The sequence below is a fragment of the Emiliania huxleyi genome, assembly GCF_000372725.1.
Source record: "Emiliania huxleyi CCMP1516 unplaced genomic scaffold EMIHUscaffold_274, whole genome shotgun sequence".
Classification (NCBI taxonomy): Eukaryota; Haptophyta; order Isochrysidales; family Noelaerhabdaceae; genus Emiliania; species Emiliania huxleyi.
Window position 1 is genome coordinate 48,518 of NW_005199975.1, and position 12,691 is coordinate 61,208.

A 12,691-nucleotide genomic window follows, 5' to 3' on the forward strand; every position below is an offset into this window, starting at 1 on the left:
CGGACTTTGTGGCGACGCTGACCACGCTCGAGCTCTACGTCGACGGATCGCGGACGGCTCGTGTCGTCCACAGCGCGGGCGGCGCGGCGGGCGGGGTGGTCTCCGAGGGGCAGGGATACGGGCTATTCCTGGCGGGCACGCTCGCGGCGGCGCTGCCGGCAGAGCACGCCGCGAGGGTGACGGTGGTGGCGGAGGCGTACGAGCTCTTCCGAGGCTGGCGGCTGATGTGCGAGCGGACTGTCTCCGACTCGTGCCAGGAGAGCCACTTCTGCGGCGAGGACGAGTCGCACGAGTGCCTCCCGTCATGGAAGTTTGACGACGCGGTCACGCAGGAGGTTGGCACCGGCTCAGCGCCCGACGGAGACGAGGACGCGATCCTCGGCATGCTTCTGCTCGTGCTGGCGACGCAGAGTGAGGCCCCGCGCCCGCCCTGGTGGGGCGAGGTTGCACAGTGGGCGTACCAGAGCTGCCGCGCTTTCCTGCAGCACCTCTCGGTCGACCACCCGACCCTCCTGTCCAGCAACGGCCGCCCCCTGCGCATGCTCAAGCTCGGCTCGTGCTGGGGAGGATGGGACTGCAACAACCCCAGCTATCACGCGCCGGGCCACTACCGCGCCTTTCGCGACTACATGCTCTCCTTCGCGGCGAGCTACGGCGCCACCGCCTCGGAGGGGGCCGACCTCGCGCCCGTCTGGGACTCGCTCGTCGAGACGAGCCACGCGCTGCTTCGCGAGGCGCAGTGCGACGCGAGCGGGCTCGTGCCGAACTGGTGGGTTCCGGCAGACGGCAACGACGACGTGGGGGCGCCGGGGACGCCCGGCTGCGGCGGGAGCGGCACCGAGCCGGCAGAGTTTGGCGCCGAGGCGTCTCGGACTGCGTGGCGCGTCGGCGTGGACGCTCTCTGGTACGGCAGCGCGGAGGCCGCCTCCTTCCTCCGCCCGATGGCGGCCGAGGTCGAGGAGGCGGTGAGGACGGACTACCAGCTGAGCAGCGGCTGCTGGATCAGCTCCGTCCTCTCCGACTGGCAGTGGATCGGCTTCATGGCCGGGCCGGTTACGACGTCGCTGCTCGTACCCGCGGGCGGGCTCGACCCGAGCCTGCAACAGGCCGCGCTGGACGACCTTGGGGTCAAGATCCAGGGCATGCCCGTGAACGACTACTACTCTGGCTCTTGGGTCGCCATCGCCACCGCAACCATGTGCGGAGAGGTGGCCGCCACCGGCGCGGTGCTCCGATCGCTAGGGGAGGTCGCAGCCCCCGGGCCGCCGCCTGGGGAGGGCGACGCCTCGCCCCCACCGGCCTCATCGTCGCCGCCACCCTCGCCGGCGCCGGCGCCTTCGCCGTCACCCTCACCCTCACCCTCGCCATCACCGTCACCGCCGCCGCCGCCGCCGCCGCCGCCGCCGTCGCCGCCGTCGCAATCGCCCTCGCCCCTGTCTGGCCCTGCAAGGCTCGAGTGCGGCCGGGCCGGCATCTGCCCCGAGAGCCCGCGGTGGGCGGACCCGGCCGAGCTGCACGAGGTGCGCTGCTGCTCCGACACCGCAATTGGAGGGTGGAGGCAGCGAAGCGACAGCTGCCCGTGGACAGAGTCCGACGGGCCTGGGATGGACCGCTGCCACCACAGCAAGAGCCTGGCCGAGGCGGAGGCCATCTGCGCCGGTGCACAAGCACGGCTTTGCTCCGCCGCCGAGCTTCTCGCCGACTGCGCTCGCGGCACAGGCTGCGGGCACGACAGGGACCTGATCTGGGCGGGCGACCGCCAAGCCGCGCCCTCCCCTCCGACAGCCGCGTCGCCACCGCCACCCTCGCCGCCGCCACCACCCTCGCCGCCACCGCCCTCACCACAGCCGCCGCCACCGTCGTCCTCGCCCTCGTCTCTGCCGCCGCCGCCACCGCCAGGGGGATCGCCCTCCCCTCCCCACCCTGCTTGCGTCGTCGCGCCGCTCGAGACGACCCCCAACCTGGCCCTCGGCGACTCGCTCTTTGTGGCCACGTTTTCCCACGACGGGCTCACCTTTGTCGTGCGCTGCGATCAAGAGGAGGCGGCCTGACGGGAGGATCTCACCACTGACGACGCCGAAGCCTCCTGCTTGCCTCCCACTACCCATCTTTCTACCTTGAGGAGAGGGGTCCGCATCATCTATTTATTAGACAGCCGACGGCAGAGATCTTGGAACTCCAGAGGTTGCCCCTACTGTCCCTGGTGCGTTGCCTCCGTTATCACTCCTCCTCCGCCGTCCGCGACTCCCTCAAGGCTGGCCGCTGGCCGGGGCCTCCTTCCCCCCAGTGCGCCCCAGCGAAGAGCTTAGCCTTACAGTAGGCCTTAGCCTGGGGGGGTGCCGGGTGGGACCGCCCGAAATAGCCTGTGGATTATTTACCTCTTAGTGATAGTGTGTGTGCACTGTGCAGTGCCAGTGTAGTTATAGCCAAAATACCCAGGCGCCGCACACCAGCTCCGACAGCCCCACAACATCAACAACCCAGCTGCGGTCTCTTATTATTACGCCCTGGCCCTCTCGAGCGATCACACAGGAATCACTTCTTCTGAGGCGTGGGCAGCGGCAAGATCATGGAAATCCACTCTGTCTGCACTGCCGCGGTCGGGTTGGCGGCCGCGGCGGAGCGTCGCAGCGCGTCCGACTGCGCCCGCTCCTCCGACAGCCTCTCCGACTCGCGCGACGTGCGGGAGAGCTGCAGCCGCACCTGACTTCGCAGCTGCGCGTGTGAAGAGGGGCGGCTCGCTCGGAGGGGAGGGAGGGAGGGAGAGGGAGAGGGAGAAGGGGGGGGGCGGGAGGGGGGGAGGGGGGAGGCTGCAGCCGCTCCTCGCGGAACTGGGAGCGGAGGGCCTCGTACTCCGCCTCGGCGCGGCGCGCCCGCTCCTCTGCCGCCGCCTCGCGCGCCACCTGTTCACAGCTCCGGACCTGTGGAGAGACGCTGTTCACAAGCGGGCGCGGCACCGCCGCCTCGCACGCCACCCTCGCGACGAGCGCCTCCTGCAGGCTGCCTGTACACAGCAGAGAGGTGTGAAGAGGGCGCTGCTCGCACCTTCTCGTCCAGCGCCTCGTGACAGCTGCCAATCGTGGCTGCCGCCTCCTGCGCCCGCTGCTGCTCCTCGCCTGCGAGGAGGAGGCTGGCTGACAGAGGATGGCTGTGCCACGAGGGGTGTAGCCCGTCTGACCCTCACCGAGCTGCTCGCCGAGAGACAGCCGAGGGGCAGCCGAGAGGCAGCCGAGAGGCAGCCGAGAGACAGCCCAGAGACAGCCGAGAGACAGCCGAGAGACAGCCGAGAGACAGCCGAGAGACAGCCGAGAGACAGCCGAGAACGGCTGAGAGACAGCCGAGAGACAGCCGAGAACAGCTGAGAGAGAGAGCCGAGAGGTGTGGCCCTCGCCGAGCAGCTCGTCGAGGGCGAGAATCTTGTCCATGTCTCTCGCCCGGCTCTCCGACAGCGCCGCCAAGCTCTCCTCCATCGCTCGCCTGCAACAGACTGGACACGTCGCAGACATGTGCATGCACATGTTCACGCCGGCAGCCGCCAGGCTCGGGGCTCGCCGCTGCGCGATCGCCTCGTCCCGCCCCGCCGCCGCCGCCTGCGCCTCGCCCAGCTGGGCGGTCAGCGTCTCGAGCTGCGCCGCCTGCTCCTCGAGGGTCCTCGCCTAGAAGGTTCCTGGAAGGTTCCCTGGAAGGTTCCTGGCCCCTGCACCCCTCCCCGAGGGTCCTCGCCTGCAGCGCCTCCTTGTAGATCATCCCCGCCACCCGCTGCCGCTCCGCGCCGACCAGCCGGCGCGACTCCTCCTGCAACTCACTGCACTCATGAGGTTAGCTCCTTTCAAACACAGTGCCGGCCCGCCGCTGCAACTCCTCCTGCGCAGCCACGTCGGCAGCCCGCGCCTCCTCCGCCGCCGCCGCCCGCTGGCGCAGCTGCTCCGCCTCGCTCGCCAGCTCCGCGCCGCTTGCGTCCGCCGCCGCCGCCCTCGCCGCCGCCGACTCCGACTCCGCCTCCGCCGCCTCGACCGCCCGCCTCGCCTCGGCAGCAGCCCGAGTCAGAGCGGCCGCCTCTGCAGCCGCCTGGCTGGAGGACTCGACCGCCGCCGCCGCCGCCGCCGCCGCCTCCGCCTCGGCCGCCTCCGCCGCAGCCGCCCGCGACTCCGCCACGCCGAGCGCCTCCACCGCAGAGGCACACTCCGCCTCGGACGCGGCACGAGCGCTCACCGCGGCGGAGAGCGCTCGCGCGTCGGCGGCGGCGGCGGCCTCCGCCTCGGCGAGCGAGGCGGCCCACGCCCCAATCTCCGCCTGGTGCTCCGCCCTCGCCTCGCCAAACGCGCGCGCGAGCCGCTCGCTCTGCGCCTCGGACGCCTTGAGCAGCCCGACGACCGAGTCGAGCGACGCCTGCAGGACCGCCTCCTTGCCGTTGCCCTGGTCAAAGGAGGCCTGCCGAGAGGGCATTCTCGAGGCCGCCCTCGTCACACACACTCACACTCTCCTCTGTGCAGCTGCCTCTGTGGCTCTCACGGCGGAGTTCTGAAAAAGAAGAAAAACGAGTTCTCCGCCGCACAAAGAATACAACAAAACTCGAAAAAAGCGGCCGCGTGCAGAGAGCAGACGTCGCTCGTCGGCCATCGGCCTGTCTGGAGTGATCTGTCGGCGGTCAGTACGACCGATCAGGTTGGAGTTTCTGATGATGGGAGGGTCTATCTGTGTGTACTCTTCGAGATCTCTCCAAATCTGCCCTCTGATCAACCGTGATCACTCGGGAAGTTGGTGCTAATAGAGACTAATAGAGCCGGAGCCCCGTTTCCGCGCCCTGCTGCGCGGCGCACGGTGCCTCCGGGGGCCCCGCGCCCGCCCAGAGCTCTCACCTCAGCCAGTGCGGCTCGGCGAGCGCCGCCCTTACCCTCGCACCGCGCGCGGCCACGGCGGCGAGGTCGACGACACCCCGCGCGTGGACCGGCGGCGCCCCTGCGTCGGCCGCGTGCGCGAGCGCCCTCGCCGGCTCGAGGAGGGCGATGCAGAGGCCGTCCGCGGCGTTGCGCAGCATCTCGGTCTCCATCTCCGCCTCGTAGCTGCTCAGGTCGGCGTCGAGCCCGTCCGCCGGCCGCAACGACTCCTCCCGCGGCTCGAGGTAGCAGACGCCTGTTGGAGGACGGCTCCGAGAAGCTTCCGAGAAGGTCGAGGGAAGGCTCCGGCCCTAGCGAGGTCTCGAGGTGGCACTCGCCTCTGCTCGCGTGCGCGAGGCAAGGGACGGCGAGGAGGGAGAGGTAGTGCAGCCGAGGCCCGAGCAGGCGCAGCAGCGGCACTAAGTCCGCGTGCACGTTCAGGCTCGGCGTCGTGTCGAGCAAGCTGAGCGTGCGCACGGTGGCGGCGGTGTTCTCGAGGAGGCGCCGACGGGCCATCGCCCGGAAGGAGCCTACGGACGCGTCGCAGGCAGTGTCGTGGACATGTCGTGGACGAGGCAGCCCCCCCCCGGCTGGGCGACGTGGCCTTCACTGCACACTTCATTGCACACGCCAAACCTGTCCGCCTGCCGAGGAGCAGGTCTAAATTAAAAATTGATTAATTAAACAATTAAGCTGTCCGCCTGCCGAGGAGCAAGTCTCGAGGTGAGTCTTCGCCAGTCAGTGGCGTGTGGGAGAGCGAGGCGGAGTTTGCCTGCTGGAGCATGCCTCCGCACCCGTGCAGCGCCACCTCGGCGTGCAGCACCTCGACCACCCGCAAGGAGGTCAGCAAAGCCCCGTGCCGCGTCGAGACGGCCTGCAGACTCGGCCTCGCCGCTGAACGACTCGTTCCAGGCTCGTCCTCTAGGAATGGGCCCAGGCGGCGCCTGCACGCCCTCCTCGAGGTTGTTGAAGGTTTGCAGCGAGAGGTGCGTCACCTCGCACGCGTGGACCGCGCCCATCCGACCGACCAGGCAATGCACACACCTATGTGGCGCAGGTGTCGACGACGTGCAGTGGTCATGTCGCGGACACGTCCCTGCATCCGCCCGAGCACGCGCGCCCGTCCGCTGGCCGGAGATGGAGTCGCAGCGCGTCGCCGCCTGCGGGAAGAGTCCCGGAACGGCTCCCTACACGGCTCGAACGAAGCAAAGGACGGAAACGGCGTTGCCACCTGCGCCTTCGCACGCCATCACTGCGGACATCCCGCTCAGCGAAGACTCGGTCGCCCGGCCAGACGCCTCGCAAGACGCCGCCTCGACCCAATCGGCATTCGGGCGCGGCAATCTACTGCGGTTGAAGGCGAGCGCAACGCGTGCCGGCCCCGAGTGCATCTCGATGGCGGGATAGTCGTCGATTATGAGAAAGCGAAGCGGCGGCCGGCAGGCGTGGTGCTCGCGGCAGACGGCGCACCAGCGCAGAGCCTCGGGCCCGCGGCAGGCGCACGCGACGAGGCGGATGAGGTCCGCTGGGAGCTGGAGCGGTGGCGGTGGCGATGAGGCGCTTAGCGCGGCGGCGTCCAAGGCGCGCTCGTGGGCAGAGGCGAGGAACGAGCTCGCCATTGGGCGGGTGTCGAGGAGTGGAATGTGAGAAGGCACTGGGTTCCGGCTCCTACCAGATAGGGGTCTGCGCGTGTCCGAGCCTGGCTGTTCTTCACCTTTCTACCTACCTACCTACGCTGTGTGTGTTGTGAAAGCGCCATCGCAACTGCCATGTCGGCAGGTTGTGGGCTGGTGCTCTCGCCCCGCTGGCGGCGCGGTCTAGTGCCGCGGCTCCCAGCCCTTCTGTGGGCCCGCGGCGGCTCGCCGTCGCGGTGCTGAACAATGGGATCGGTCCGGGTTCATCCCGGGGTGCAGCCGGCGGCTGCAAGGAAGGGCTGTGTAAGGAGCCGATCCCCGTAGTCCGCCCCACTCCTCCCCATCGGGCCGCGTGAGCGGCCTCGCCTCGCAGATTCGTTTTCCGCGCCTGGGTCAGGCGCGCGGGGCATCCCGCGGGTCGTTCGACCAGCGATCCGAAGAGTGGCCGCTATGCGAGGGAACGAGCGGGGCCCTCGGGGTACGCGGTGTCGCCTGTCTGTGTTTGTTTGCTGTTGTTTGTCCCTTGGCACCGCGGGTGCTGGGGGGCGCGGCAGGGGGAACGTGACCTTGAGTGATGTGGACGTCCACTCAGGGTGTGTGGCAGCCAACCTGGCTGTGTGTCCTGCGAGCTTTTGTGTCTGTGTGTCGCTCGAGCGTGTCGTCATCATCTGTCTCGCGTCCATCCATACCGCGTTGGTGTCCAGTCCGGGCCTGGCTGGGGCTGCAGAAGCAGCGCATCTCAGTCGTTCTTCACACGGCAATCGCAGAGCAGATTGTGAATGAGCTTGCCTGTGGCGGGGGTGGGCGGGTGCACGGAGCTAAGTGCCTCGCCACCCTCGCAGGAGTCGCTTAGGCGGCTCCCGTGGTGTACCTGTGTTAGTGCCAGTGCGAGCCAGTCCCGTGCCCAGTCCTGTGCCCAGTGTCGTGCGAGGGAGTTTCGTTGTAAAATTCTTTTTTATGTGACCACCAAGAACTGGCACGGGCTGCAGATGCAGCGCTTGTCTGTCGTTCTCCACACCGCCGTGGCGTGGCAGACGGTGAACGAGCTGGCGTGCGGGGACAGCGGCATTGTGCACGGAGCTAAGTGCATTGCCGTTCTTAACGGAGTCGCTTAGGCGGCTCCGGTGGTGTGCCGGTGATAGTACTAGCACGCGCCAGTTCGCACCTGTGTCGAGCCTGTCTGCTGTGAGAGAGAGTTGCTTCTTTAAATTCTTTTTTATTTCATTAACCGTCGAATAAGCATGTCTGCCTCGAAGCGGGTCAGCCACGACGTTACTGGTGCGGCGGCGAGACTGTGGGAGGGAGGCGCCGTAATAATCGCTATCTGCATCTGCGCGATTGCGCGGCACAGCGTGCAGCATGGAGCGGAGTTTGACATCTCCGCCAACGCGCGGCTGCTCCTCATCCCTCTCGTGATTTTCGCCCACCTCGCAAAGACGACCTGCTCCAGGACCCTCCGCGTAGCGTCTCTCTGGACGGCGGCGACGGTCGGGCCCTACTCGGAAGTCTACTGCACCTGGCTCGAGCACGAGAGGCTCGTGGCGGGGAGCACGAGCGTGGAGGCGTACGCGGCGGTCTGGTTTGACGCGTTTGGCTTCTACCTCGTCATGACGATGACGCTGCCCTTCCTCTCGTCGGTCATCCTGATGCCGCGCCCAGCGTTCTACGGCATGATCCTCGGCTCGATCGGTCCGCCCGGCCTCCTCTTCGCGCTGCTGCCTCCGTGGCCGTCCAACACGGCGCTGCTCTCCCTCTGGCTGCTCGACCTCGCGGCCTCGGTCGCCGTCTTCCACTCCCTCGACCGCACCTCGCGTGAGGCAGAGGCGCAGGGCCGGGCGCAGGAGCGGTACATCGCCGCGCTGTCGCATGACTTTGGCACGCCGATCTCCGCGCTGCAGATGGCGACGCAGCAGATCGAAGAGGCGATGCGCGCAGAGGCCAAGCCCGAGGGCACATCTCCGGTGCCCGCCCGGGTGCTGCCCCTGCTGTCGGGCATGCAGGCCGCCCTCGAGGTGATGAGCGCGCTCAAGCGCAAGGCGGTCGACGTGGGCAAGCTGCAGCACGGGGAGAGGCTGACGCCCGAGCGGGGCCCCGTCTCGCTGCGGGAGATACAGAACCGAATAATTAAATACATAAAGAATTGTTAATTGATTTAAGGCCCCGTCTCGCTGCGGGAGATACAGAACCGAATAATTAAATACATAAAGAATTGTTAATTGATTTAAGGCCCCGTCTCGCTGCGGGAGATACAGAACCGAATAATTAAATGCATAAAGAATTGTTAATTGATTTAAGGCCCCGTCTCGCTGCGGGAGATACAGAACCGAATAATTAAATGCATAAAGAATTGTTAATTGATTTAAGGCCCCGTCTCGCTGCGGGAGATCGTGCAGCGGAAGCTGCCCGCCCTGGTCCGCTACATGCCGCACCGGGACGAGGTGCGCGTCGAGTACAGCGTGGGCGACGAGGTCGCAGAGGCAGTGCTCACCGACGGGTCTTGGGTCTTCATGATCTTCATCAACTTCGCCTCCAACGCCTTCAAGTCGACTCGCCAAGGCCTCGTCTCCCTCTCGGCGCACCTCGTGCAAGGCCGGCTGCGGCTCCTCGTCGCCGACACGGGCATCGGCCTCTCCTCCGCCGTCGAGAAGCAGCTCTGGCAGCCCTTCCGGCAGGCGTCGCGCTGGCAGTCCGGCACTGGCCTCGGCCTCTACCACGTGCAGCAGCTCTTAATTAACTAATTAAGTAACTAATTGACTAATTAAACAGGCCTCGGCCTCTACCACGTGCAGCAGCTTTTAATTAATTAATTAAGTAACTAATTGACTAATTAAACAGGCCTCGGCCTCTACCACGTGCAACAGCTTTTAATTAATTAATTAAGTAACTAATTGACTAATTAAACAGGCCTCGGCCTCTACCACGTGCAGCAGCTCGCCGCCGCCCTCGGCGGTTCCGTCGGCTACCAGCCCAACCTTCAAGCGGGCAGCGGCGCTGTCTTCTGGGTCGACCTGTCCGCACGAGCCAACTGCACGCTGCGGACAGCGTCTCTTCACACTTCTGGCCGTGAACAGGTCGACTTGCTGTACGAGCCAACCACGCGTAATTAATGAACTAATGAACTAATGAACGTTTTCATCAGGTTGACCTGCCGTACGAGCCAACCACGCTTCCCGCCTCGCACGCCGCCTCGCCAAGCGCGGTGCGGCGCGAGGCGCGGGCGCCGGTCGCTGGCGCCGTCCTCATCGCCGAGGACAACGTCTTCATCCTCCAGCTGACCGAGGAGCTGCTGCGCGCCGCCGGCACGAGATTAGCCGAGATTAGCCGAGATCACCCGAGATTACCCGAGATTACCCAAGGAGCTGCGGCCCTAGACCTCGACTAGCGATGTTGTTGGCTGGCGTCAGCGAGCGGCTGCACACTAGGCGTCAGCGAGGTGCTGCTGGCGGCGAACGGAGTCGAGGCGCTTCTTCCTTTCGCCCGACGAGATCGCCCGAGATCAGCCGAGGTCCAGCCGAGGTTGACCCGAGGTGTTAGGCGCTCGACTTGATCACGTCTCCCGACGCGCCCGACATCGCTTTGGTGCTCATGGACGTGCTGAGGGGGGGGAGATGACCCGAGATGACCCGAGATGACCCGAGATGACCCGAGATTGGGCCGGAGAGTAGGTGCTGATGGACGTGCTGATGCCCTTCATGGACGGGATCGAGTGCACGCGCAGGCACCGTGGTTAGACACTCTCTTAGTATTGCTCCAACATACCGGTACCCGCGGGTCTGGAGGCGGCACGTTGCCCAAGAATGATGACGAGTCACCGGCTGCTCTCCATGAGCAGGATCCGGCTAACCTCGGCTAATCTCGGCTAACCTCGGCTAACCTCGGCTAACCTCTCCATGAACAGGATCCGGCGGTGGGAAGCGACTCGCGTGCCGGCGCCGCCCGTACGCATCACCGCCCCGAGACTACGAAGAGTGGCTGAGAGTCATGGCCCCTCCGTTAAGGCGCCGCCCGTGCGCATCATCGCGCTCTCCGCTAACGGCTCCGACGCGGCGTGCCAGCGCGACTGTCTCTCCGCCGGCATGAACGGCGAGCTCTGCACGCCGATCTCTCGCCGCCCGGGCTGTGAACCCGCGCCCCTCACCGCCGTCGCGCCAGAGGTCAGGCGTACTCTGCAAGCCGGTCTCGCTGCCGAAGCTCGTGGACGCGCTCCAGCAAGGGCAGGGGAGGAGGTGTGGCACTTCCTAGACACCTCCTAGACACCTCCTAGACACTTCCTAGACACTTCCTAGAGGCGCGGGCCCGGCGCCGCAGAGGCCGCTGCCGTCCGGCGGCCGCGAGCTGTCGGAGCCTTCTCGGAGCCTTCTCGGAACCTTCCTCGCAGGCCGCTGCCCTCCGGCGGCGGCGCTTCGCCGTCAGCCGCGCCAGGCGCCTCCTCCCCCGCGTGCCCCGATCCTTACGGCGAGCGGAGACCGCCCGAGGCGCGCCGAGGTTGTGCGAGGGTAGGCGTCCCTCTCCCGGTGCTCGATTTGGGCGCGGTGGCGGCGATGCTCGGCGGAAGCGAGGCGAGCCCGCGCCCGTCTAGCTGCGGAGGGGGCTCGGAGAGGAGCGGAGGAAAGCCGAGAGTGCCGCTGAGAGTAGGCGAGCGCGCGCGTGGCAGTGGAGGGCTTCTATCGGATGGAGACCGCCGGCCCGTCGCCCGGCGGCGCCTCGCTGCAGCAGCTCTCCGCCGCCGCCGCGCGAGGCAGCAAGCAGCGGAGGAGGAGGACGAGCCGCGCGAACCTTCTCGGAACCTTCTCGGAGCTTTCCCCCCGTAGGCAGTTTGCGAGAGGTGTATGAGCAGGCGCGCACTCGCCCAAGGGCGCGCTGCGTTGACCGCTTTCTTTTTGTTGAGTCTCGGACTTCTGTTGACAGGCACACTCGCTCAAGGGCGCGTGCGCGTGCGTGGGCGCCCGCGCGGCGCAGGAGGCGGCGTTGCGGCTCGAGCGTGCGGCGCGTGCCGCCTCGGACGCTGGAACTGCGCTGCCTCCGGACAGGCTGTCGGGTCGCTGCTCGAGAGGGGGGGTGTGAGCTAACTAAATAATGATTGATCATGTGGATTATCGATTGATCAGGCTCGATTCGCTGCTCGCGGGTGTGAGCTCGGAGATGCAGCGCCTCCTCGCTGCACAGGCGGAGCTGCTCTCCGGTGGGGAGTGCTAGAGGCGCTCGCACAGCGCCAGGGGAGCAGGGGAGGGAAGCAGTGAAGGCGGAGGCTCTGACTCGCCCGTCTTTCCACAGAGTTTCCAACGTACGTTAGAGAGCCGTATACAGTTTTGACTTTTGTGGAGGCGATTTTTCCTTGTATCTGCGCACGTCTGCCCCGCGCGGGGCGCGGGCCCACGCCCGGCTTGTTGTGCGAGTATATGGGCCAAAAGCGTCGAAAATGTCCCAAAAAGCGTGTTTTGAGTTTGTGGCAGCCCCACAGCCGGCGCGCGCCGCCAGGAAGCACCGCTCGCGTGTCGGCCGCACTCCCTGGCACCCAGGGAGTGCGGCCGACCGACCAGACCGAGTAGGCTCGATGCCGCGCTCGCTGTGGGGCTGCCACAAAGTCGCCGCCGAGCGTGCCACCGAAGGTGTCCCGGCGGAGGTGGTGGAGTTTGAGACCTGAGGCTGCGGAGGTGACGCCTGAGGTACCGGCCCGTGCACGGCGACTCAGCCGGCGACCGCCACGGGCTCAGACGAGACTTGTCGACTCGTTACGGCTCAGCTTCACCGTGGTCATCGGGCGTCTGTCGACGTCAGGACCACCCATACAGCTCGCGGGTTTGAGGTCGCAAGAGCCAAGATGGTGGCGTTTGGACATCCCAGCCATCACTCAAGACAGCCTGTAGGTGATGGCGGGACGGCGCAGTGTGTGTGGCACTCGGCAGTAGGCACCCGCGGCACGGCCCCGCTGTCGGCTCTCGCGGGCTGCGGAACCGGCCCCAGAAGGGGACGGTCCGGGCGAGTGTGGCAGCTCCTGCGCTAGTATGGGCAACCTCTATCACAACACTACTGATCCTGGTCATTAGAGCTGCCAGGGATAGCGTCAGGAGCCGGTAGGAGTCAAAACCCCTCATATTTGAGACATCGTGGCCCATATACTCGCACAACGAGCCGCCCTCCACCTACGGTCCTACGCGCTAAGCGCTCCCAAATTTTCGG

General features: G+C 66.6%; 2 protein-coding genes across 2 annotated transcripts; both read left to right on the forward strand.

Annotated features, from left to right (window-relative positions):
* EMIHUDRAFT_457782 (hypothetical protein) lies at positions 1-1,743 on the forward strand (the record flags this gene model as incomplete). The annotated part of the gene is made up of 3 exons (XM_005776684.1): positions 1-1,198; positions 1,451-1,552; positions 1,647-1,743. The coding sequence occupies exons 1-3, from the start codon at positions 225-227 to the stop codon at positions 1,741-1,743; spliced, it is 1,173 nt and encodes a 390-aa protein (XP_005776741.1). The 5' UTR covers positions 1-224.
* A 5,983-nt stretch (positions 1,744-7,726) lies between these two features.
* Positions 7,727-11,850, forward strand: EMIHUDRAFT_557982 (putative sensory transduction histidine kinase). The gene is made up of 15 exons (XM_005776706.1): positions 7,727-8,653; positions 8,876-9,231; positions 9,439-9,513; positions 9,651-9,810; positions 9,934-9,971; positions 10,046-10,105; positions 10,192-10,229; positions 10,510-10,608; positions 10,685-10,737; positions 10,890-10,933; positions 11,012-11,070; positions 11,147-11,249; positions 11,323-11,348; positions 11,420-11,541; positions 11,620-11,850. The coding sequence occupies exons 1-8, from the start codon at positions 7,753-7,755 to the stop codon at positions 10,589-10,591; spliced, it is 1,710 nt and encodes a 569-aa protein (XP_005776763.1). The 5' UTR covers positions 7,727-7,752; the 3' UTR covers positions 10,592-10,608; positions 10,685-10,737; positions 10,890-10,933; positions 11,012-11,070; positions 11,147-11,249; positions 11,323-11,348; positions 11,420-11,541; positions 11,620-11,850.
* Positions 11,851-12,691: the final 841 nt, after the last annotated feature.

Excerpts from the sequence above, each read along its gene's own strand:
- EMIHUDRAFT_557982 (XM_005776706.1), top strand. The coding sequence starts at position 7,753 with ATGTCTGCCTCGAAGCGGGTCAGCCACGACGTTACTGGTGCGGCGGCG. Across the intron at positions 10,106-10,191 it reads CTTTGGTGCTCATGGACGTG|CTGATGCCCTTCATGGACGG; the intron begins CTGAGGGGGGGG and ends CTGATGGACGTG. Across the intron at positions 10,230-10,509 it reads GGGATCGAGTGCACGCGCAG|GCGCCGCCCGTGCGCATCAT; the intron begins GCACCGTGGTTA and ends CCCTCCGTTAAG.